Consider the following 23,678-nt stretch of genomic DNA (forward strand, 5'->3'; position numbering starts at 1 on the left):
TTCATTGTTTTATGAGAGTTTATCTGGAGGGCTTTCTGGCCCCTTGTGATTAAATGATGTTCATTCTCTTCAACTCCTCAGCCAAATTCTCTGGTGTAACAATGGAACGTGTTGGAGTGGGCCTTCGGTGTTGTGTCATAATTCAGTATACTTGTTTGTGATAATCTCTTCTGTGACCTGGAGAGGCAATTCGCCCTTGGTCCAGCCAGAACGTGCCTCCCTTTAAGCATTGCAGCTGGCTTTAAGTAATTCAGACCTGCTGTAAATGGTGCTAGGCTCTCAATGATTTTCTGGCTCTGAGGCCTACATATGAAGCATGGATTAATCACACAATGTGATCCCCAGGCCTATTTTTGTGTGTCATTACATTTTGCAACCAATCTATTTAAGTAAAATTGGTTGATAAACAGAACAATATTGCAGAACTTGCTAGGGAAATAAGACTAAGTTTAATGTGCACACTGTTATTCAGCAAGAGATAGGTTCATCTGCCTTCCTCTAAAACATTGACCTGGCAGCAATGTAAGTTCCTTCCTGCATGCAGAAGGGAACTAGCAATAACTGATTTCATTGTGGTAACCAATCTGTGAGCACTACTTTAATAAATAATAAAATAGTGCAGTCAGAATACATTTTTGACATTGAGGCTCCGATATTTTATTTCCTGAAATAAATTATCATTAAACTCAATGGTGTATAACTTCAGTATCATCACGATAATACAAGTTGGAGCCAATTTATCCCCACCCCTCAATAGCTGAAACATGAGATTATATAAGTAATTGCTCATCACATTGATATATTCAAAATAATGCATTCAGCTCCATAAGCACATTTATATTTCAGAAAATTTGAGTCAATCTTTCTCTAATCTAATCAAAGTATGTTTTTGTAGAAATTCTGAACACAGGTGTGAATTTTCTTTGCATGTTTATGATTCCATTTTGTTGGTAGCAGCCAGCATAGATGCAAAAATTGAATTCTGATTCTGTACCAGCACATCTGGCTTGTCGAATTCCACAGCCTGCAAAGCAATAACCGAATATTGTAATTATCTTATCAGCATTCTAACAAATGTGCACTGATGAAAAACACTAGGCTATAGATTCATGCTGGGCATAAAAAATAATGATATTGCAGTAAAGATGAGCATAGTGGATTTTGTCTATCTAATGGGGGAGGGGAAACACAGCTGCCATTAAATTACAACAGTTTGCTATTCTTAATCATATGGTTATAGGTCAATTTTATCCCAACTATTATTTTATCATTTTAGATAGGCACTTCCATCAATATGTTCCAATGGTGATTCCATGTACATTGTGTGTCTGTTCCCTAAATTTCAATTACTTGATTTACGCTCACTGTTGCTATGTAGATATAAGGCAGAACTATATAAAACTTTACAAATGAGCAATTCTTGCACTTTTTCTTCCCAATTCAACAACAGTCCTGACAAATGATAATTGCAATAGTCACAGTCTAATGGTCAAGTGATTACTTGAGAGGGATAATTTTGATTATCCAGAAGTTGGGTTGTCTATTGGTACTGTCTGTCGAAGCTAATAGCATTTAAAAGTATCTATGGCATTTACACAGGACATCCTTACCTTTCCATTATCCATAACTAGAATTCTGTCACATTCCAGAACTGTATTTATTCGATGTGCAATTGTCAGCATTGTGCAGTCTTTAAATGCTTCTCTGATGGTCCGTTGAACCAACGAATCTGTTTCTGAATCAATAGATGCTGTAGCCTCATCTAAAACTATAATCTAATGGAGAAACAAATGGAGATTTCTTATAAGGCATTCTATAATTGGATTTCATTTCCTTTTGTGTTATCTTTACCTTTGCACCATTAAATTCATCTGCACTGCACTGTGGTGCTTGAACTTATTAATTGTTCTAGCAAGCAACAGATCAGTGCAATAACATCAGCAAGTGCAGAACACATACGTTCCTACAAATAGGAAAAATTCCAAAAGATGGACCTTCCATCCCTGGTCAACTAAAAAAGTCAAAGATAGTATCAAACACAAAGAAAATACATAATTCTGCAAAGAAAAGTGGCAGGTCAGAGGATTGGACAGAATATCAAAAAAAAAGTAAAGAATTACTAAAAGATTAATCAAGGAGGGAAAAATTAGAGTATGACAGAAGGTTAGCCAAAAATATAAAAATAGATAGGAAATGTATCTTCAAATATATTTTTTTTAAATTAATAAAGCAAATGTCTGTTCTATGGAAAATGAGTTGGGGAATTAGTAATGGAGGTTAAACAGATAGGAGATAGATGCATAGTCACAGAACTGTACAACATGGAGATAGACTCTTCAGTCCAACTTGTCCATGCCGACCAGATATCTGAAATAAATCTATTCCCATTTGACAGCATTTGGCCCCTATCCCTCCAAAGCCTTCCTATTCATATAAAAGCCTTTTAAGTGTTGTAATTGTACCACCCCGCCACCACTTCCTGTGGCAGCTCATTCCATATACGCACCACAATCTACATGAAAAAGTTGCCCCTTAAGTATCTTTTAAATCTTTCCCCTTTCACCTTAAACATATGCCCTATAGTTTTGGAATCACCCATCCCGGGGAAAAGACCTTGTCTTTTCACGCTATCCATGCCCCTCATGATTTTATAAATCTCTATAACATTACCTCTCAGCCTCTGAAGCTTTAGGGAAAATAGCCCAGTCTATTCAGCCTCTCCCTATAGCTCAAACCCTACAACCCTGGCAACATCCTTGTAAATCTTTTCTGAACCCTTTCAAGTTTCACAACATCCTTCCTATAGCAGGGAGACCAGAATTGAATGCAGTATTCCAAAAGTGGCCTAACCGAAGTCCTGTACAACCGCAACATGACCTCCCAACTCCCATGCTCAATGCACTGACCAATTAAAGGCAAGCATACTGAACGCCTTCTTCACTATCCTGTCTACCTGGGACTCCACTTTCAAGGACAATGAACCTCCACCTCAGGGTCTCTTTGTTCAGCAACACGCCCCAGGACCTTACCATTAAGTGTATAAGTCCTGCCCCGATTGGCCTTTCCAAAATGCAGCGCCTAACATTTGTCCAAATTAAACTCCATCTGCTATTCCTCAGCCCGTTGGCCCATCTGATCGAGGTCCCATTGTATTGAGGTAAACCTTCTTCTCTGTCCACTACACCTCTAATTTTGGTGCTAACTGCAAATTATTAACCATGCTTCCTATGTTCACATCCGAATCAGTGATATCAATGACGAAAAGCAGTGGAACCAGCACTGATCCTTGTGGCACATCGCTGGTCACAGGCCTCCAGTCTGAAAAGCAACCCTCCACCACCACCCTCTGTCTTCTGCCTTCAAGTCACTAGACAGGATACAAGTAACATCCTGGAAAATATCTGTAAATCAGGATTTGAAAGGGAGGGAGGAATTCAAGAAAATGTCCATTGCCAGGGAAGTAGTACTGAGTAAACTGTTGGAACTGCAAGTTAACAAGTTCCTGGTATCAATGGATTTCGTCCTATGGCTCTCTGAAGAAGTAGGTAATGAGATGGTTTATGTGTTGGTTTTGATTTTCCGAAACTAATTAGATTTGGGGAAGGTTCCTTTAGATTGTAAAATAGCTAATTTAATTCCTTTATTCAAAAAGGGAGGGAGGCAGAAAACAAGAAACCACAACCCAGTTTGTTTAACAACTGTCATTGCGGAAATTTTAGACGCTATTATTAAAAACATTGTAACAGGGCACATAGATAAGGTCAAGGTAATCAGACAGAGCCAACATGATTTGGTCAAAGGGAACTCTTGTATAACTAATTTATTGGCGTTATAGACGCACAGAATCATAGTCATACAGCAGGAAAGAGACAATTCGGTCCAACTAGTCCATGCCGACAATGTTCCCAAAGCAGTCCCATCTGCATACGAGATAACAAGGTGTCGAGCTGGATGAACACAGCAGGCCAAGCAGCATCAGAGGAGCAGGAAGGCTGACGTTTCGGGCCTAGACCCTTCTTCCTTTTTCTGAATGTAGACATTGTCATGGTTGGGGCCAAATTGGGAAGGCCTGAATGTGGACTGTAGTCCATTGGGGATGATCTGGTTCCTTAGGCAGGTACTAAGAAAGGTGATGTGGCTGTAGTACCTGGTTTGCTTCAGGACGTGATCGAGCAGTTTCAAGGCCAAAGAGATTACGAGTGAGCTGCAGTGGGAGAGAGATCCACTGAGGTTTTTCCGGAGGGAGAAGGGTAACTTCTTCAGGGTAGGAATCCTTAGAAGAGGCTTCACAGTGGGGTTAAAATTGTTTCAGAGATAGTAGGAACTGCAGATGCTGGACAATCTGAGATAACAAGGTGTAGAGCTGGATGAACACAGCAGGCCAAGCAGCATCAGAGGAGCAGGAAAGCTGACGTTTCGGGCCTAGACCCTGGTTTGGCCAAATCCCTCCAAATCTTTCCTATTCATTTATTTATCCAAATGTCTTTTAAATGTTGGAAATGTACCTATATCCACCACTTTCTCAGGCAGTTCATTCCATATGTGTACCACACTGTGCTTTTAAAAAAAAATGCCCCTCATGTCCTTTTAAAAATGTTCTCCTCTCACATTAAAAATAAGGTCCCTAGTTGTGATCTTCCCCATTTGTAGGAAAAGATCCTTGCTATTCACCTTATCTATGCCCCTCGTGATTTTAGAAACCTCTATAAGGTCACCTCTCAATTTCCTATGCTCCAGTCTACTTTTATAACTCAAAGCTTCCATTCCTGGCAAAATTCTAGTAAATCTTTTCTAAACCCTGTCCAATTTAATAATATCTTTCCTATAGCAAGGCGACCAGAACTGCACAGTGCACCAGGAGAGGCCTCACCAACGTCCTGTACAACCTCAATATTACATCCCAACTCCTATACTCAAAGGTCTGAGCAATGAAGGCAAGTGTGCTCAATGCCTTCTTAACCACCCTTCCTACCTGTGATGCAAATTTCAAAGAACTGTGTACCTGAATCCCTTGGTCTCTCTTTTCTACAACTCTACCGAAGGCACTACCATTAATTAGACAAGTCCTGCCCTTGTTGGTTTTGCTGAAATGCAATACTTGCATTTATCCAAATTACACTCCATCTGCCACTCCTCAGCTCATTGACCCAATTGATCAAGATCTCTATGTAATCTTAGATAACCTTATTCACTGTTCACTATACCACCAATTTTGGTGTCATCCACAAACTGACTAACAATGCCTCCTGTATTCTTATCCAAATCATTCATATAAATGACAAACAAAAGAGGACCCAGTACCGATCTCTGTGGAACATGACTGGTCACAGACCTCCAATCCGAAAAACAACCCAGTTTAACTGGGACAAGGCAACCATAGTAGCCCAAGCGAAACATAGACATGCACAGGAATTCCTAGAGGCATGATTCTCCACCTGTAATGCAATCAACGAACATACAGAATTGGACCCCGAATACAAACCCGTACAGATCAAAACCAGAAATGACACTACTCGCCATAATGGACCAGACAGTATAAATTCAAGTGGAGTAGAATAACATCGCTTCATCGGAGGCTCCACTGATGATGTCACCTAGCATGGTGACAAAACGTCTGAACGAGAACAAGCCAGCTCGGCGAGCAAGTCAACAACCTGACTCTGACCTCAATCTTTTGGTTACTTCCTCAAAAAAACCTGAATCAAATTTGTGAGACACCATTTCCCACACACAGATCCATGCTGATTATCCCCAATCAGTCCTTGCCTCTCCAAATGCATATAAATCCTATCTTTCAGAATCACCTCCAACAACCACCACTGAAGTCAGACTCACAGGTCTATAATTCCCAGACTTTTCCTTACAGCCTTTCTTAAATAAAGGCATAACATTAGCCATCCTCCAGTTGTCCAGCACCTCACCCATGGTTATAGATGATACAAACATTTCTGCTGGGGGCCCGGCAATTTCTTCCCTAACTTCCCACAATGTCTTGGGATACACTTGATGAAGTCCCAGCGAGTTGTCTACCTTTATGTTTTCTAAAACCTCCAGCTCTTCCTCTTCTATAATGTGAACTGTTTTCAAGACATCAATATTTATTTCCCTGAGTTCTCTAGCCCCTATTTCTTTCTCCACAGTAAAAAAAGTCATGAAATATTAATTTAGTGTGTCTCCCATCTCCTGAGATACAACAGATAGATGACCTCGTTGATTTTGAAGGGGCCCTATTCTCTCTCTAGTTGCTCTTTTCTTCTTAATGTGCTTGTAGAATCTCTTTGGATTATCTTTAACCTTATCTACCAAGGCTATCTCTTTGCCCTTCTCTGCCCTCCTGATTTCCTTCCTAAGAATGCCTCTACATTCTTTATACTCTTAAATAAATTCATTTGATCTCAGTTGTCTACATCTACTGTATGATTCTTTTTTATTCTTGACTTTTGTTCCCTATTCCTACCCTCACCAGCCTTACCCTTCACTTTAACAGGAACATAAAGCCTCTGAACTCTCGTTATCACACTTTTGAAAGCCTCTCACTTGTCTGTTGTTCTTTTACTTGTGAAGTCAATTCCAATAAACTTTTGAAAGTTCTTGTCTAATACCATTAAAATTTGCCTTACTTCAATTAAGAACTTTAACTTTTATGGAACACTTATCCTTTTCCGTAACTATTTTAAAACTAATAGAATTATGATCACAGGCCCCAAACTGTGCACCTACTAACACTTTAGTCACTTGCCCTGCCTTATTTCCAAAGAGAAGGTCAAGTTTCACTCCTTCTCTAGTAGGTACATTTAAATTAAGAAAATTTTCTTAATCACATTTAAACCCTTAACACTGTGGCTGTCCCAGTCAATGTTTATTAAAATCCCTTCCTACTACAACCCTGTTATTCTTACATATATCTGAGCTCTCTCTACATAGTTGTTCCTCAATTTCCCTCTGATTATTGGGAGGCTTATAGTACATTCCCATCGAGGTGATCAGCCCTTTCTTATTTCCAAGTTCTACCCCTATACCTTCACTGGACGATCCTTCAGAAATATCCCCTCTACTTACAGCATTAATGTTTTCCATAATCAAAAACACCCCTGCCACCTTGTTTCTTGCCTCCCTTTCTATCCTTCCTATTAGCATCTAAAACCTGGAACACTAAGCTGCCAGTCCTGTCCTTCCCTCAACCAAGTTTCTGTAATAGCTATGATGTCCCAGTCTCTTGTTCCCATGCATGCCCTGAGTTCATCATCCTTACCTGCAAGACCCCTTGCATTGAAATAAATGCAGTTTCATTCTTCAGAGTTACTGTATTCTCTGACTGGCTCTTATCTGCCTTTTACTAATTAGATTGTTATTTTCCAATTCAGAGCCACCTTCATCTGTCTTTCTATTTTTACTGTTACTTAGGAACCCCTCACACCCCCTCTTTACTAGTTTAAAGTTCTTTAAAGAAGTAACTTGTAATATGGATAAAGAGAAACCAATGAATGTATTGTACTTAAATTTCCAGAAAACGTTTTATACGGTGCCACATCAAAAGTTGTTGTGGAAAATTAAAGCTCGAAGCGTTGTGGATGACATTTTGGCACAGCTAACCCGAAGCAGAGAGGACGAATAAATGGGCCTTTTCAGGCTCTTGTGAGTGTATGCCACAGGAGTTGGTGATGGGGCCTCAACTCTTTACAATTTATATAAAATGATTTGGATGAAGCAGGCAAAGTTTTAATGCCTAATTTGCTGATGAAACAGAGATAGGTAGGAAAGTGAGTTGTAAAGAGGACATGAGCATCCTGCAAAGGGATATAGGTAGGTTAAATGAGTGGACATAAATCTGCCAAATGAAGTATAATGTGGGAAAATGCGGAATTGTCTGTTGCAGCAGAAAAAAATTAAAAGAAGCATATTATCTAAATGGTGAGTGGTTGCAGAGCTCTGGGCTGTAAAAGAATTTAGGTATCCTTATGCAGGAATTGCAGAAGGTTAGCATGGAGTGCAGCAAGTAATCAGGAAAGTTTTAGATTATTTTATTTTCAGGTGAATTGAATTCAAGAATGAGGTATTATGCTTCAGTCATACAGGGCATTGGTGAGACTACATCTAGAGTAGTATGTACAGTACTGGTCACTGTAATTAGAGAAGGATGTTAATACATTAGAAGCAGTTCAGGGAATGTTTACTAGACTAATACCTGGAATTAGTGGATGGCTTGATGAGGAAAGGCTAGGCATGTATCCTCTTAACTTCAGAAGAGTCAAAGGTGCCTTAATTGAAACATATCAGATCCTGAAGGGGCTTAATAGATGGATGTGGTAAGGATGTTTCTTTTTGGAGCATAATCTAGAACTACAGGTTATAGCTTAAAAATAAGGGTTCACCCATTTAAGACAGAGAGCAGGAAAAAAGATTCAGTCAGAGATTGAGTGTCTTTGGAATTTTCTTCATCAAAAGGCAATGGATATAGAATTGTTTAAGGCAGAGGTAGATAGATTCTTGATTACCAACTAGATGAAAGTTTATTGGAGGATGCAGGAATGTAGAGTTCAGGATAAAATCAAATCAGCCTTGATCTGATTGAATGGCAGAGCAGACTCGAAGGGCCGAGTGGCCTAATCTTGTTCTTTGTTTCTATATAACATAACAATTTATTGATTAATGTAACTTCTATTTTCAGCAACTGTCTCCTTTAAGACATTATTGGTAATATCAATTTCTTTCATACTTTTTATCCTTTAAGTCTAATTTTCACTTCCTCCCCTTACCTTTGAATGCCTCAGAAGTGCTCTTGCCATGCAAAGTAACTGACGTTCTCCAACAGAAAAGTTTTCCCCATTTTCAATTACCTCAGAATCCAGTTTCTTTGGAAGTTTTGAAATCTTCAAAAAAAATGAATGTTTCAAAATGACCAAGTAACATTATATTCTTCCTTTGATAGTTGTGTTTCTTTTATAAAAGTTCAAAAACAATCTTTAACCAGTCTGTATAAGAGAATGTAACCAGTGCCTTTCTTGCTGTTGATTGTAAGAATTGTAGTGATCGAAGCCCTAAAATAAGCATTTTCATAGACAGAGGGCTGATTTTTTTTTTCCCAGCTTTTCAAGTTGGACTGCAACCTGGGAGGGCTGGCCATATATCTCAGAGGAAAGTGTCGGGAAAGGAAAACAATGTTTGCCAGTGGGGAGAAACATGTCAGCATGTCTATCCATCAGGCAGCCAATCAAGTCACGTAAGTGGCAATCAAGAGCTATCTTCCCTCCCTCATCAGGAGGGCTGGGGCTGCTAGGGTAGACCAACAGGTAAATTCTGGCATCCTCCTAATGAGTTGTGTAGGGATGGAGCATCCCACTGTCTGCAGATCGGGCCCCCTGGTCGTAATATTTGCCCCACAGCTTCTTACATTGTGCACAGCAATCTACCGCTCCTCCCTGATTGCCAGGTCTGTCTGCCTGCCGAGATTCCCCAAGATCCTCACCTTCTTTCAGGAGCAGCTGGTGATTGAGGCTCTTTCAATTGGTCAGTGGCAGCCTCTCCTTTGGCTCCCGAGCAAAATACTGTACTCAAGTTCCACCATCTCCTATCCCATTTACCAAAGCCATAGGACTTTAAATTTCTTCTTGAATTCGACACTTAGTCTTTTGTATCTCAAAACCGTTATTTTATAATAGGACCCACCTAATATATAGCTTTATAGTTTAGCAGCTAGCATTTTATTAATTCTTTGTGTGCAGCGTGGGCTGGTGATCTTTCAGTGTTCTGATCACTGGTTAATATTGCTTCTAGAGTTGTGTTGACCAAAGTTAATTGTTTTTTGTTTGGTTGCTGGGAGAACAGATTGTCACTTACAGTCTTGGTACATCTCATGACCAATCCTTCAGCAGTCTGTTTCTTCTAAAATAAATGCATTCATTAGAAGGTTATATTATTCTTTTGAGGGCTCATTCATTGTGAAGGTCAAGTTTTTATTTTGGTACAAAGAAACAGATGATACAGCAAAATGAACATTCCATCATAAAGTGAATTTAAAGCACAATCCTGTACAAGCTGCTCTGATTGTCATTAGATTGTAAAATAACATCTAAGGTGCTGTCTGAACTGAAGTAAACAGTGGAGGAAATATTGGATAAGACCCAAAATGAGTGCTGGGAAGTGTTGGGAATGTAAAATTCACTTAACATTAGCTGCCTGCTCATTTACATGATTGCAATATGCAGCTAACACTGAGTGCACTGTTGATTAACTAGCTTCCTGAGTAGCTGATGCACAAAATCCTAAGAGACTGGCATGCATTCAATCTAGCTTGAACTACTTAAAGGAATCCAACTCCTTTTGAAGGGGAAATATGTTTTGCCTCAAAAAGATGATGAATTGATCATGTAAGTTTTGACCTTGGAGAGTCATGATTAATGAATACAGCCCTGTAATATTAATGCAGGAGGAAGGATTCCCCTATCCATGGAGGTCTAGAAGCCCCTCCATCTTCAAATCTCATATTGCAACAATTGTTTCATTAATCCCATTCACTGTTCAGTGTACCACACCCACATCCTCACTCACCAATTTCCATCAATTACGACTTAAGGCTGACATTCATAGCTTCCCCTGGTCCTTGCACTGTTAGTACTGCTACAAGACTCACAGCCATAACTGACAACTATTCAGCTATGATAGTCACCCAATCTGGTTGCATCTCGCTTGCTGATATATTTTCCTCTCTCTTACAGCATAGCCAAAGGCAGCAGCAGCAGCAAACAGAGTAAGGCAGGCACTGCCAAATGTCCTCACCTTGACAGAGGTGGGAGCATTGCTGGCCATTATTGGGGTGGCCACTACGGGTTAGATTGAATGGATCAAAGATGACAGTGTGCTCTTACCTACCCTTCCTTCTCACATCCCACTTACCGCTCAATTCACAATCTCTTCAGATTTCCATGCTGCAAATTCTCTAAGTTTGCACCTTTCTTTTCTGCCACCCTATTGCTCTATTGTTTTTTTCGCTGGTCAGACAGTGGTGCAGGAGAGTGAAGAAAGGAGAAGTTGTTGTTAATGAAGTATTGTCCGCAGCACACACTTATAGCTGTTGGGTTCAGATAGTAAAACTGTCCATGCTTTAGAGGGTAGCTTAGACATAAAATATGCTCATGGTGAGTCACCAGACATGAGGGCCCTGCAGCCAGCAAAGGAAATGGTTCCATTGGTGGAGAAGCAGAGAGTGCTTTGGAACTCAGATGAGGACTTCAGTCAAGTAGAATATGAGAAAAGGATGGTGGGAATGGGCACAATGCTGAATGCACTGGGAGGACTGTCAGAAAGTTACTAACAAAAAGTGTGGACAAGTCCGGCAAAGTCTTGGCACACAGCTACATGAGGGTCTTGAAGTCCATCCTTTCTAGGGTGGAAATGGTGACCAATTCTATAACAACATTGTAGTACCACCCGTGATTGTAGCATGTTATAACTGATGTCCCAGCTTCCATTGCAGTACAGAGGCTAGCAAAAATCTGGCAGCTACTGATGTCAAACTTTTAAATTCAGTGGATCCTACAGTAATTTGATGATCAACTCTTCAAGGCTATCAGGATTGCCAAAGTATCTCCCTAGGTGAGGGAAAAAGGCATGACTTTGTGGAACACAGACCTGCCATCCTCTCTCTCTCTCTGGATGACAGCATTCATTCTGCTCCCACTGCCACTCTGCAATTGTGTTGCTCATTGGCTAATTGGTCCAGACTGAAGCAGTGCAGTCTGAAGTTTGGGCCCTCTAGGGCAAAGCTGCTCAAGGTCATCTGCAGTCTTGTCCTCTGAATGTCGGAAGCCTTCTACCAGCAACTCGGCTGCCATTGCCAAGGGAAAGTGCAAGGTTATTTACTTTTGTATTATTAAAAAGAAGACATTTTGTCAAAGATTTTCATCTTGCACTCATCAGGAAAAATACCAAAGAGAAGGGAAATAACACTCATACAAAATAAGACAAGAGTTCAAATTGGTAGTGATGTTGCTATGAAGAATGCACCAGTTAATGATGATTGACAGTTAAGTGCCAATCTTTGTTTAAGTTTTAAACCAGGCAGGAGGTCTTTGGTTCGTCAAGATATTATCCTGAATGACTGTCACTTATTTTGTAATGTTGAAAGAGGCATAGTGTATGCACGTGTTCTGTCTGCAAAGTACAGGTCCTGCATATTAATGTGTAGCTTTCAATACACAAAACAGCACCACACTGTGAGCCCAACTGACAATCTTAAATTGGAAACAAAAACAAAAATTGCTGGAAAAGCTCAGCAGGTCTGGCAGCATGTGTGAAGCGAAATCAGGGTTGACATTTTGCATCCAGTGACCCTTCCTCAGAACTGGTCTCTGGACCGGAAACATTAACTGATTTCTTTCCATGGATGCTGCCAGGCCTGCTGAGCTTTTCCAGCAATTTCTGGTTTTGTTTCTGATTTACAGCTTCCACAGTTCTTTCGCTTTTAGTCTTAAATTGGTTATCAGTGTAATTTTTAGCATACTCAGAATTATCCAGCAAATTATTTCCAATCATAGAATCACATCTAATGTTGGGTATGGTGTTGTAAGTTTTGCAAGCACGAGCTGGTTGTGTGAGATCAGTACCTTGCTTGTTATGAAAAGTTATATGACAGTCTTTGAGATTCATGTTCTACATACCTGATGTCACACCAATACTGAAATTCATGGAACCATGTTTCTCATTTGTGTGATATGTAAAATATGTTTTTGTTTAATGCAACGTCCTATTGATGTCAAATGCTATTCATGTTGCTATGGCATAGATGCAGCTTGAAACAGTTAGCTTCACTTTTTCCTCAAATGTTTCACAGTCTAGGGTAATCCAAGGTAAATTGGCCACTCATTAGTATCTTGTCAATGAGTTTGCCCCATCTGCAGTGAGAAATGCTCTAATCAGGTGTATAGGATTATGAGGGGCAAGGACAGGATGGATAGAAAATAGCTTTTCCCCTTAGTTGAAGGGTCAATAATAATGGGACATAATTTTAAAGTAAACAGCAAAAAGTTTAGTGGGATTCGAGGAAATGTTCTTTTCACCCAGAGCGTGGTAGGAATCTGGAATGCACTGCCTGGGAGGGTAGAAGAAACAGGAAACCTCACAACCTTTAAAAAATACATGGATGAGCACTTGAAATGTCACAACATTCAAGGCTATGGATCAAGTGCTGGAAAGTGCGTGTTGAGTAGATAGGTGATTTTATTTTGGTCAATGCAGACTTGATGAGCCAAAGGGCCTTTTCTCTACTATTTGACTCAATGGCTATGAATCTAGGGTAGCCATTATCCTGAAGGATGACTCAGATGTGCCCTATTTCAGCATTAAGCTTACACAGTGAATAAAAGGCTGGAATCAATTTGCAAGGTCACCAATAGGTTAATCGTATAGACTATGGAATACTGGATGCTTTATTTGATAAAATTGATTTGGAACGTTTGGGCTGATTTTTATTTTAGAATTTTGGTCAAGTGGACTCTTTTTGATGGTCAATATCAAAGCAAAGATGGGTAACTGTTAATTGAATGGAGAATTGAAGTTGTATTCATACAGTCAAATGAGCTGACCATGGACAGCCCAGTCAGAAAAGGGGTGATTGATTGCCTCTACCCTTCTTCTTCCTCCTCTCCCTCCTCTATTCCTTGTTGTACATCCGGTGGCAATAACTAAGTAACATTTACATCACTCAAATTCCAGGCAATGATTACCTTCAACAGAGAATCTAATCATCGCCCTTGGCATTTAATGACGTCATTATCACTGAATTCCCCACTATCAACATTCTAGGGGTTACCATTGGCCAGAAATTGAACTGAACTAATCACATAAGTACTGAGACAACAAAAGCAGGCTAGAAGCTAGGAATTTTGCTCCAAACACCCCAAAGTCTGTCCATCATCAAGAAGGCACAAGTCAGGAGTATGATGAAATATTCCCCATGTGCCTGGATGATTGCAACTCCAACAACACCCAAGAAGCTTGACACCATCCAAGTCAAAGCAAAGCACACTGCTGGATTTGCACCACATCAACAAACATTCATTACCCCAACAACCGACATTCAGTAGTAGCAACATGTATCATGTGGGAGATGTTCTGCAGAAATTCACCAAGGCTCCTTAGGTAGATTCTTTCAAACCTATGACTGCCACCATCAGGGTAGGCAAGGGCAGCAGATACATGGGAACGCCACGACTGGCAATCTCCCCTCCAAATCACTCTCCATCCTGACTTGGAAATATATTGGCATCCTTTCAGTATCACTCGGTCAAAACTGTGATACTCCCTCCCTGACAGCATTGTGGGTGTACCTACACTAATTGGATTGCAGTGGTTCGAGGAGGCAGCTCACTACCACCTTCTCAAGGACTACAAGGGATGAGCAACAAATTCTGGCCAGCCAGCAATGCCCATATCCTGTGAATGAATTTAAAAAACATGATGGCAAGATTATACAAGGTGCAGCAAACTACGGACAGATCATAATACGTGCATTGAGACAGTACTGCAGAGTTCCTCCAGAATGGTCAGAAAATATTGCTTACACTCCCTTTATAAGCAAACTGTCCGCCTCTGGTTGGGTTGCACATTGGAGACAAGAGCCAAGGGACCAGTAGGTATCCCTGGACATTCCGTGGCTGTTGTGGAACTATTTCTGAATTTAAACATGTCATAACATTTGTGGCATTTTGCACAATGGGAAAGCCACTATCCTAGTGAAGTTATTTGCACATGTTGTCTGCTTTTTTTCTGGAAAGATAGAATAAAATGTACTCTCCTCTGTTGGCATACAAAGCATTAGTAGCCTGCTTCTACAGCAGTTGGGTAGCATTCTAGAGATTCCATCCACTCCAGCCTGGACGGATTCCAATGCAAAGACATTTAGTGACAAGTGTCATCTTCATAGCCATTGACAACATCATTCTTGCCCTGCTCTGAGGCTGCTGGTCTGTTTGTTACAGGTGACAGATTTCAGTAAGCACTTCCTTTGTAAACCTGAGACATTGCACACACTGTTCTTTGTTCAGGTTGAGGTCAGAGAATTGTATCCTGAAAACCCTGAGAACCCTCCACCTCCTACTCCCCCCATTTGTCTTCCATTGCACTGCCACTGATGAATCATTCTCATGCTACAGAGCAAGGGGGAATGGTAGCATCCATGACCAGGAGAAAGTGATGCGAGCAGAGCTCTTGAATCCAGAACCAAAGCTTTCCCCAGCTGCCACATCAGTGCCTGCAGACTTCACTAACAATTTTTAGGAATCAATCAGCAACAACTCTAAAATGATTTGATTTTAATAGTGCAAGTGAATAGGCCATGCCTGCTATTAAACATATTCAACTGTGCAAAGTTAAGAAAGGACATTAGCTGGAGAATTCAAGTTTAAAATGGCATCATTAGGGCCAAATTAAGATCTGCCCAATTTGTATACTTCCAGCACATATTCTCTTTAATGAAATGATGTATGGTGTGACCTACAGCAGAAGTGTGCACATCCAGTGTGAATGCCTTTTTCTATCAAAAAAAGATACAGTTTGTTATGACTAACAGTAAATAAATAAAAGTATTATCTGGAACATCTGCTGAAATAAGCTATAAATTCACACTTGCTAATGTTTTGGAAAACGCTTTTGAGCCACTAACCATTATGGAAACTTCAGAATTTTGTTGAATCTATAAAAACAGTTATACATAGTTCATAGAGGAGCATCGGAGTATAATCTCATGATTTATTAATATTAATGAGCATAATTTTGAGTTGTGTTAAACATACCATATCCTTCATATAGGTCCTCTCGAGGGCTTCCCAAATTGCATCGTCTTTGTAATTCCAAAAAGGGTCTAAGTTGTACCTTTGGAAAGGTACAGAATTTAGTTAATGGGAGATGAATTCAATTCAATATATATACAAATGACTATTGAACTGAAGTAAGGTACTATTTTATATAAAAGAGACAAATTGTTGATCCATAAGACCATAAGAAATAGGAACAAGAGTAGGCTGTTTGGCCCCTCGAGCCTGCTCAATCATTCAATAGGATCACAGCTGATCAACATTCCTCATATCCACATTCCTGCCTTTTCCCCAAAACCCTTGATTCAAGGATCTATCTCTCTCAGCGTTAGATACACACAAGAACTCTATCCCCATAGCTCTCTGTGGAAAGGAATTCCAAAGACTCTCAACCCTCTGAAGGAGGAAATTCCTTCTTTTTTCAGTCTTAATTTGGCACCGCTTCATTCTGTGACTATGCCCTCTACTCCTAGAATGTTCCATGAAACAACATCTCAGCTTTTGCCCTGTTAAGCCCCTCAAGAATCCTATATGTTTCAATATGATCACCTCTCATTCTTCTAAAGCCCAATGAGTAGAGACCCAACCTGTTCTACTCTTCTTCATAAGATAATCCCTCCCTACCAGGATCATCCAAGTGAATTCTCTGAACAGCCTCCAATGAAATAATAATCTTTCATTAAGCAAGGGGACCAAAACTGCTCGCAGTACTTTTACAGTTGCAGGAAAATTACAACCAATGCATACACCAGCTCTGTAGCTATCTCTTTTAGGATGATAGGATGCAGGCCATCAGAATTAGGGAACTTGTTTGTCTTTAGCCCTATTGATTTGTATAATACTACTTCTTCAGTGATGGAGATGTACTTAATCCCTCCCCTGTATTTTTTAGCATTTATGAAATGTTCAAAGTATCTTCCATTATAAGATTAATCAGGATATTAAATACCACAGAAACTTTAACAGTGCAAGATTTAAACAAGTGTTACAGTAAAGCACTCATACAGAATAGTATGAATACATGTGGGCAATGCTATTAATAACATATCCCATTGAATCAACCAATAAGATACAACCTCCAGCTTTCTGAAGAGTCATTATCAGATATACAAAACCTGCAATATTTCATATTTAGCCAATATTCTCTGATTAGACATTACAATCCAATTTGTGAAGTTGAACATTAACAACAATGGATGAAGGTTATCATACTTCTGGTTCCATGACAAAAGGAAAAGGAAATAAATAGCACAATGACTTTGACTAAGTGTTTTTTTGTTTCTGTTGTGATTATCTCTGGGCCAGCAGGCCTGTGTTCAAGTCCCAGCTGCTCCAGATATGTGTTGATTAAAACATTTATGTGGTGTTCACAGCTTTGATACTGAAACAAGCCTCTTGCAAAGTAAAGCCGATGGCCTATCATGATGTCAGTGAGTCAGTTTTCATTTCATGTGAATTGTCTACTAAAAAGTAGCAGTACACTGACTTTATAATAAATAAGCATTTTTGTTGACTGAATTATGATTGCATGGTAAATATTTTCTACTTTCTTGTTCTTAAATTGCATTGTATTTTTATTGTTCTTTCATGGGATAGGGGCATCACTGGCCAGCACTTTTAGTGTATTCCTAATTTCTCTTGAGAAGGGTGAACCACCTACCCCTTCTTGAATCCTTGCAGTCCATCAGATGTGCACTACAAATAGCAAGTGTGTAGTTATGTAACTCATGAGAAGGTGCCAAATGCAGATCGCAAGCTTTTCTATGGGATGGAACACAAACAAAAATCCTGCAGTTGACTTACTTGCACACCTCCACCCCATCTGGTTGTAGGTAGTACGTGTAGAAACCCAAATACAAATCTCTGCACATTCAAAGGCTGTGCAGCGTGTAGCAAAGATCTCAATATAGGAACTACTCAGTAAATTAAAAATAAAACAATATTGTACCATGTCAACCACATCTGGTAATAATTGGGGGATATATGAAGAGTTCCTACCTCACCGTACCAACAAATAGAACTGGGTCCTGTGGAATCACTGAAAGTTTACTTCTCAGGTCTTCCAAAGCAAGAGTGCAAATATCGACATTATCAATCAGGATGGTCCCAGCAACCGGTTCAACTAGCCTGAATAATGCAACACTCAGTGACGACTTTCCTACAGCAAGAAATTGTTAATGTTTTAGACGTTTGTATGTTATCTAAGTGTAAGAATGTAGGTTCCTATTTTTTACCTACATCTTGCTCCTTCATGAAATCATCTAAAAATTTAGCATTGGTTTCTACAATTAGCTCAGCCATCCCTCTGTTACGTCTGTATTTTTCTTTACCGATGCACGCCTAGCCTCCCTTTTGTGCTCTATCCTTTGTAAAGCTGAGGGCATTCAAAATTTTTCTGCCCGTGTCCTAACTCTCAACTCACAGCATTCACCCTGTGTAGATGATCAACCCTGGCTCCCAGAAAGGTGAAATGATTTAATTTTCCTTCCTTTCAAAATCTTTGTTCCTCCCTAAAATTTCTTTTAGCTGACAATCCTCTGAGTTATTTGCATTGACATCATTCTGGTCTCTTGAGCATCCTCGATTTTAATCATTCTGTAATTGGCAGCATTCCTTCTGCTGCCAAAGCCCCAAGCTCTAGAATTCCCTCCCTAAAACTTTTAGTCTCTCTTTGCCTTGTTCCTTTAGCACACTTGTAAATGTATCTCTTTTAGTCATGAGCCCAAATACCATTTTTATGGCCACATGTTAAACTTTATCAGAGAACAAATCTCTGCAATATTTTACACTATGAAAAATGCTGTATGAATACAAAAGAAACCAAGATTTCAGGAAGGAAAAATACTCACATTATAGTATCTTTCACAAGCCTACAATATCTTAAAGTGCTACAGACAATTGTGTGTTTTCAAAGTCTAGTTATTGTGATTACATTGGAAACACAGCAGCCAGTATATTAATAACAAAACTTCAACCTCCATGTAATAATGACCAGATGATCCATTTTCTTTGAAAGATGTTGGTTGAAAGATAAATATAGGCTAGGACACTGGAGTAAGTTGCCTGCTCTATTATGAAATAACACCATGGGTTTTTTTATGTCCACCTAAGAGGCAAATTATTTAGCATTTTGTAAACTGTACCCTTTTGAACCAGTACTATTTCATGTGACCTCTCATGCTAGGAATCTTCTCCAGTCTTGCTCTTCTTTGGGAGCTCACAGATGATATGGGTGTCAGAATCTGGGCAATGATACTGTAACTTTATTTCTAATCCGTATTTCCTCTTAAAAGTACTTCTAACAAGAAGCACAGGACCAGGAAATTATCCTTTCAAATCCTTATCAGAAATGTGGTGGATTTCCCACATATTCAGATTGATGCAAAGGAAAGGATTAGTTCCTTGTGTTATCCCTGTCAACCAAAAAAGCCTCGATGCCTGTTTCAGATGGTAGTTTTTAAATTGGTAACCTTTTACTCCCACTCTCTCCTGATCTGCCATAATCCAGCCCCTCCACCACCCAACACCAGACCCATATTTCTCTTAAATTAATGATATATCTTTATAGGTGTCAAGCACAAGGCAATTTAGTGTTGCTGTATGCTATTCTTGTTTCTGCAGCTTTGATCCAACCCAAGGCATTGCTGGAGTCATAATAATGTATGGAGCTATATGTATTGTTGGAGACACAGTCACTGGTTTGTGAATATTTGTCATGGGCTTTTACTTATACCTTGGCCACACCGCTATGACAACCTTTATTATCTACTCTGATAGTGATGTTAATTATATTGTAAAGATTGAATACTATGATACAGAATATATTTATGATGATAAGTTTCTTTTCTGTCCTATTAGCTTAGGTCACTCCACTAAATTGACAACATTAAATCATTTTATTTATTTATAAACTTGTAACCATTTTCAGTTTGGTTCTCTTTCTTCTTAAAAGAAATATTTTGGATTTGTAAGAATCTGAGTTTTGACAAGCCAGAAATGTGGGCAAAGCCAACACTGGGAGCTATGTGCTTCTGTTTTCAAAATATTCAGACCGAATCAACTAGGGAGAAAAGGGATTCCATTACAGGAATAAAATGTAGGGATAATGGAAGATATGTTGCTAAGTGTAAATCCATTTGTAAAAAGCTATAGAATAGAAAGGGAACTGCTACTGTATTTGGAGAAAAATAGAGAGTCTATAACACAGCAAAGTAAATAAGGATACACATATAAAGATGAATGAGAGCAAAACTGCAGGGGTATTGGGATAATAATGTGATATGATCTAACTTTGTATAATTCACATCATTCATGTGGTGAAATACGAATTCTACAATATACCTAAAACTCTCTTCTGCAATAGAATATTTTTAGACAAGCAAGGACTGAAGCAGTTCCAGAACTAGTCCAAGAATTAAAATGAGTCATTGAAGTAATGAAAGATGAACACAAAGAAATAAAAATGCCGGAATTTTAAAACAAAAGCAGAGTGCAGGAGAAACAACAGATCTGGCAGTGTTTGTAGAGAGAAAGCGGTGTTATAGTATTTTGTGCTTAGTGTATTATAATCGTTTGAGTCAGTTCATTTGGAGGATCACTGGACTCGAGCATTAACTATGTTTTCTCTATTTGGACACTACCAGACCTACTATGTATCTCCAACACTTTGTTTTTATGAACAAGGGAAAATATTGGTAAACATGTGGCAAACTATGGCTGCAATATAATGATATGCTACTGTTTCTTATATAACAGCTTTTTGTTATAAATTTTGACTAAACAGGGCATTTATTTTGCTAGATCATTTTCAATGCATTCCACTGTCATATCCAGGGTAGTTTTCTTTTAATCTCTTACCTGATCCTGTTCTTCCAACAATTCCAATTTTCTCCTGAGCTTCTATATTTAAATGCAACCCTTTTAAAACTATTGGAGTATTTTCTCTGTATTTCATTTCATAGTTCTTAAATATGATTGCACCTTGATTAGGCCATTCCTTGGATACTGTTGCATTTTTAATATGACATGGGGCTTCTGAAACACAAGTCTAACAGAAATATATAATTTTAATTAACAGTGAAACAGATGTACTCTAGTGAATTTGGGTCGAAAATGTTTGTGTCTTTATGTGCTCACCTTTATATATTCCATTATTCGTTCTACTGATATGAATCTGGCTTCTGTTTCAATCCCCATTCTTATGCAGATTTGGAGTAATCCTGTCAGCTACAAGCAATGAATATTTCAAGTTTGATACTGTGCATTTTTGAATATGTCTTTTGATAATAATTGATGGCTAATGAAGAGTAATTGAAGAACAGCATCTCACTTTTGATTAGGCACCTCATAACTTTTCGGATCCAATACTGTTCGACAGTGTTAAACCATAATCTCCACCCCAATTTTGTTTCCTTTCAATTCACAGGTTTCAATTTTATTCTTGTTTTTCCCTTGATTTGCTGTTCATTATTCAGCGATTCCATGTCCTCTAGACACATCTTTTGTTGCTTTACTTGTCCCATTGCTATTCCTGTCCTGTGCCTGTCACCACAGGCCATCCCTTTTGATCTCTTTCCATTTTCCCCCTTTCACTTATTTAAAATCTGTTACATTTCTAATTTTCTCAGTTATGACAAAAGATCATTTGATCTCAATTGTTGGCCAATTGCAACTGGGGTCAGAAATAGCTGAGGAAATTATTTGAAAATATTCCTGGATATCTTCATCTTGAAAACACAATTTTTAAATAAATCAAAGGAAGGGGAAATGGGTAAGCAATTCACCTCCAATTGATGCCCAGTAAGCTTCTTGAGGAGCTTGTCTACAAGCTGTAGAGGATGAGATCAGAAATCAATGAACCCATACTTGAGGGAAATGTTAATATCTATCATCAGGATCAATCCTGCCAAAAGTTAAAGGTCTTTTTAATGTTCAAAATGTTTGAGGAGCTGTGGGTCCTTGTACTGGATTTTAAGCTTTATGTTCCATTGTTTTTGTGCTTGGAAAGCTGCTGATCCTTCTGAGTGATGTCTTCTCTCTTCTGCAAAGCATTGGCAAGCTCCATCATGGATGTGTTTGCACCTCTTATTTCCCACCTCCTGACACAACCAGTGCCATCATCCAAAACATTCAAAACTGCTATATTTAGTACTTCAAATAATGATGACATTTCTTCTGAAGATTGATTTTGCAGTTTTATGGGGATATTTTGTTATCCTTGCTAATTGTTTTAATAATTAATTTATACAAACAGGAACTGGGATGGGGCAAGGGCACAGTGGTTAGCACTGCTGCCTCACAGTGCCAGGGACCCAGGTTCGATTCCAGCCTTGGGCAACTGTCTGTGTGGAGTTTGCACATTCTCCCTGTGTCTGTGTGGGTTTCCTGTGGGTGATCCAGTTTCCTCCCACAGTCCAAAGATGTGCAGTGTAGGTGGATTGGCCATGCTAAATTGCCCGTAGTGCCCAGGGATGTTTAGGTTAGGTGGGTTAGACATGGGGAAATCAGGGGTAGGGGAATGGGTCTGGGTGGGATGCTCTTCAGAGGGGCAGTGTGGACTTGTTGGGCCAAATGGCCTGATTCTATAAACCTCTCAAGATTAAATTTTTGATAGATGAAAGGGATTACATGTGTCAATCTAACTGAACAATGTATCTTTATTATTATACTAGACATGACACTATTTAAAATGAGGCCTTTTCATTGGTGATCATCCAGTTTAAATGTTACAAAATAATGTACGGTTTGAACCAAATAGTATGATTAATTAAATTTCGCACCTACGTGATAGAATACTTATCCTGCTTGTGTCCACATTTGTAAAGACACATTTTCTTTTGTTCTAAATGAACAAAGAAACAGTATGAATTGACGTTAATGCTAAGCTCACATTGATTTTACAAAGTGACACACACAGGAGCATTTTGTAACTAAATGAGAAAACTGCCGTGAGGCTGCTGCTTTGCTATTTTTCTGGAAATCTGACAAAGGAAGAATTGTTTTATTAATGCTAACTATCACAACCTAGTTCTGTAAATTAAAAACAGAACTTTAGACATTGTATACAATATTTTCTAATTGCAAGATAATGTGAGCGATTTGATGCACAATGTATTTTCAAAAAATATTTTTGTTCTGAAAGCATCAGATGAGTAATATATCAGATAAAGGAAAAAAGAGACACCTTGGATCGATATTGTATCTCATAAGCTCAGGATGTTCCTTGTATTTCAATGGTGATTATACTTCAGGAACACTTTACAGTTAATAAAATACTTCAGAAGCATAGATGTTTTTATAACGTAGGGAAATAAAGCCGCAAAATCCACAATTTAAACCTTTGTTTTCAAGATCAGCAGCTAGTGCCCTTTTTCGCTCCACTTAGTACAAAATTTGGTCCATTGTTAAGTTGCAATAATGTCCATTCAAGAAGTTGAAACATAAAATGTGAAAAAGATTTTTAATTTTACTGATTGATGAAGTGAAATAATTTAGCTCCATTGAAGAATCCTAGCATCACAGGATTATTTTATCTGAAAAGAAATTCATCAACAAGTCATTTGTTCTTTCTTCATGGACTTTTTTTTGGCTGCAACATGTCAATTATAAATTTAAAAAGTTAGCTAGGCTACTCTCCTTCTCCACCCCCTCACCCCCCTTTTATAAGGTTAGAATGCTGCACACATTACTTCTCCCAGAACCCTATTGAATGTGGACTCTTTGTAGTATAGTCCAGAACTTTTAAATTCTTGTCATACAGTTGAATTAGTGTCTTTCATTCCAATCTTTTCATGCTGACTGAAGAATCCTTTTCACTGAATAGGAAAAGCTAAAAAAATACTGAAGTTGATATTTTTCTGAATTCTATTG

At 38.8% G+C, this 23,678-nt stretch overlaps 1 protein-coding gene across 1 annotated transcript in view; it reads right to left on the bottom strand.

Moving 5' to 3' along the window:
* Positions 1–632: 632 nt before the first annotated feature.
* The window catches only part of abcc12 (ATP-binding cassette, sub-family C (CFTR/MRP), member 12), an 89,088-nt gene continuing 66,042 nt past the window's right edge, over positions 633–23,678 (bottom strand). Inside the window, exons 24-30 of the mRNA XM_048605985.1 lie at positions 20,946–21,035; positions 20,667–20,856; positions 17,808–17,967; positions 15,789–15,867; positions 8,757–8,870; positions 1,611–1,775; positions 633–1,024 (exon numbers count right to left, since the gene is read on the bottom strand). Of these exons, the coding sequence (XP_048461942.1) occupies positions 932–1,024; positions 1,611–1,775; positions 8,757–8,870; positions 15,789–15,867; positions 17,808–17,967; positions 20,667–20,856; positions 20,946–21,035 (891 nt within the window). The 3' untranslated portion in view covers positions 633–931. The remainder of the gene's footprint in view (positions 1,025–1,610; positions 1,776–8,756; positions 8,871–15,788; positions 15,868–17,807; positions 17,968–20,666; positions 20,857–20,945; positions 21,036–23,678) is intronic.

Source organism: Rhincodon typus, chromosome 15, assembly GCF_021869965.1.
Source record: "Rhincodon typus isolate 14 chromosome 15, sRhiTyp1.1, whole genome shotgun sequence".
Classification (NCBI taxonomy): domain Eukaryota; kingdom Metazoa; phylum Chordata; class Chondrichthyes; order Orectolobiformes; family Rhincodontidae; genus Rhincodon; species Rhincodon typus.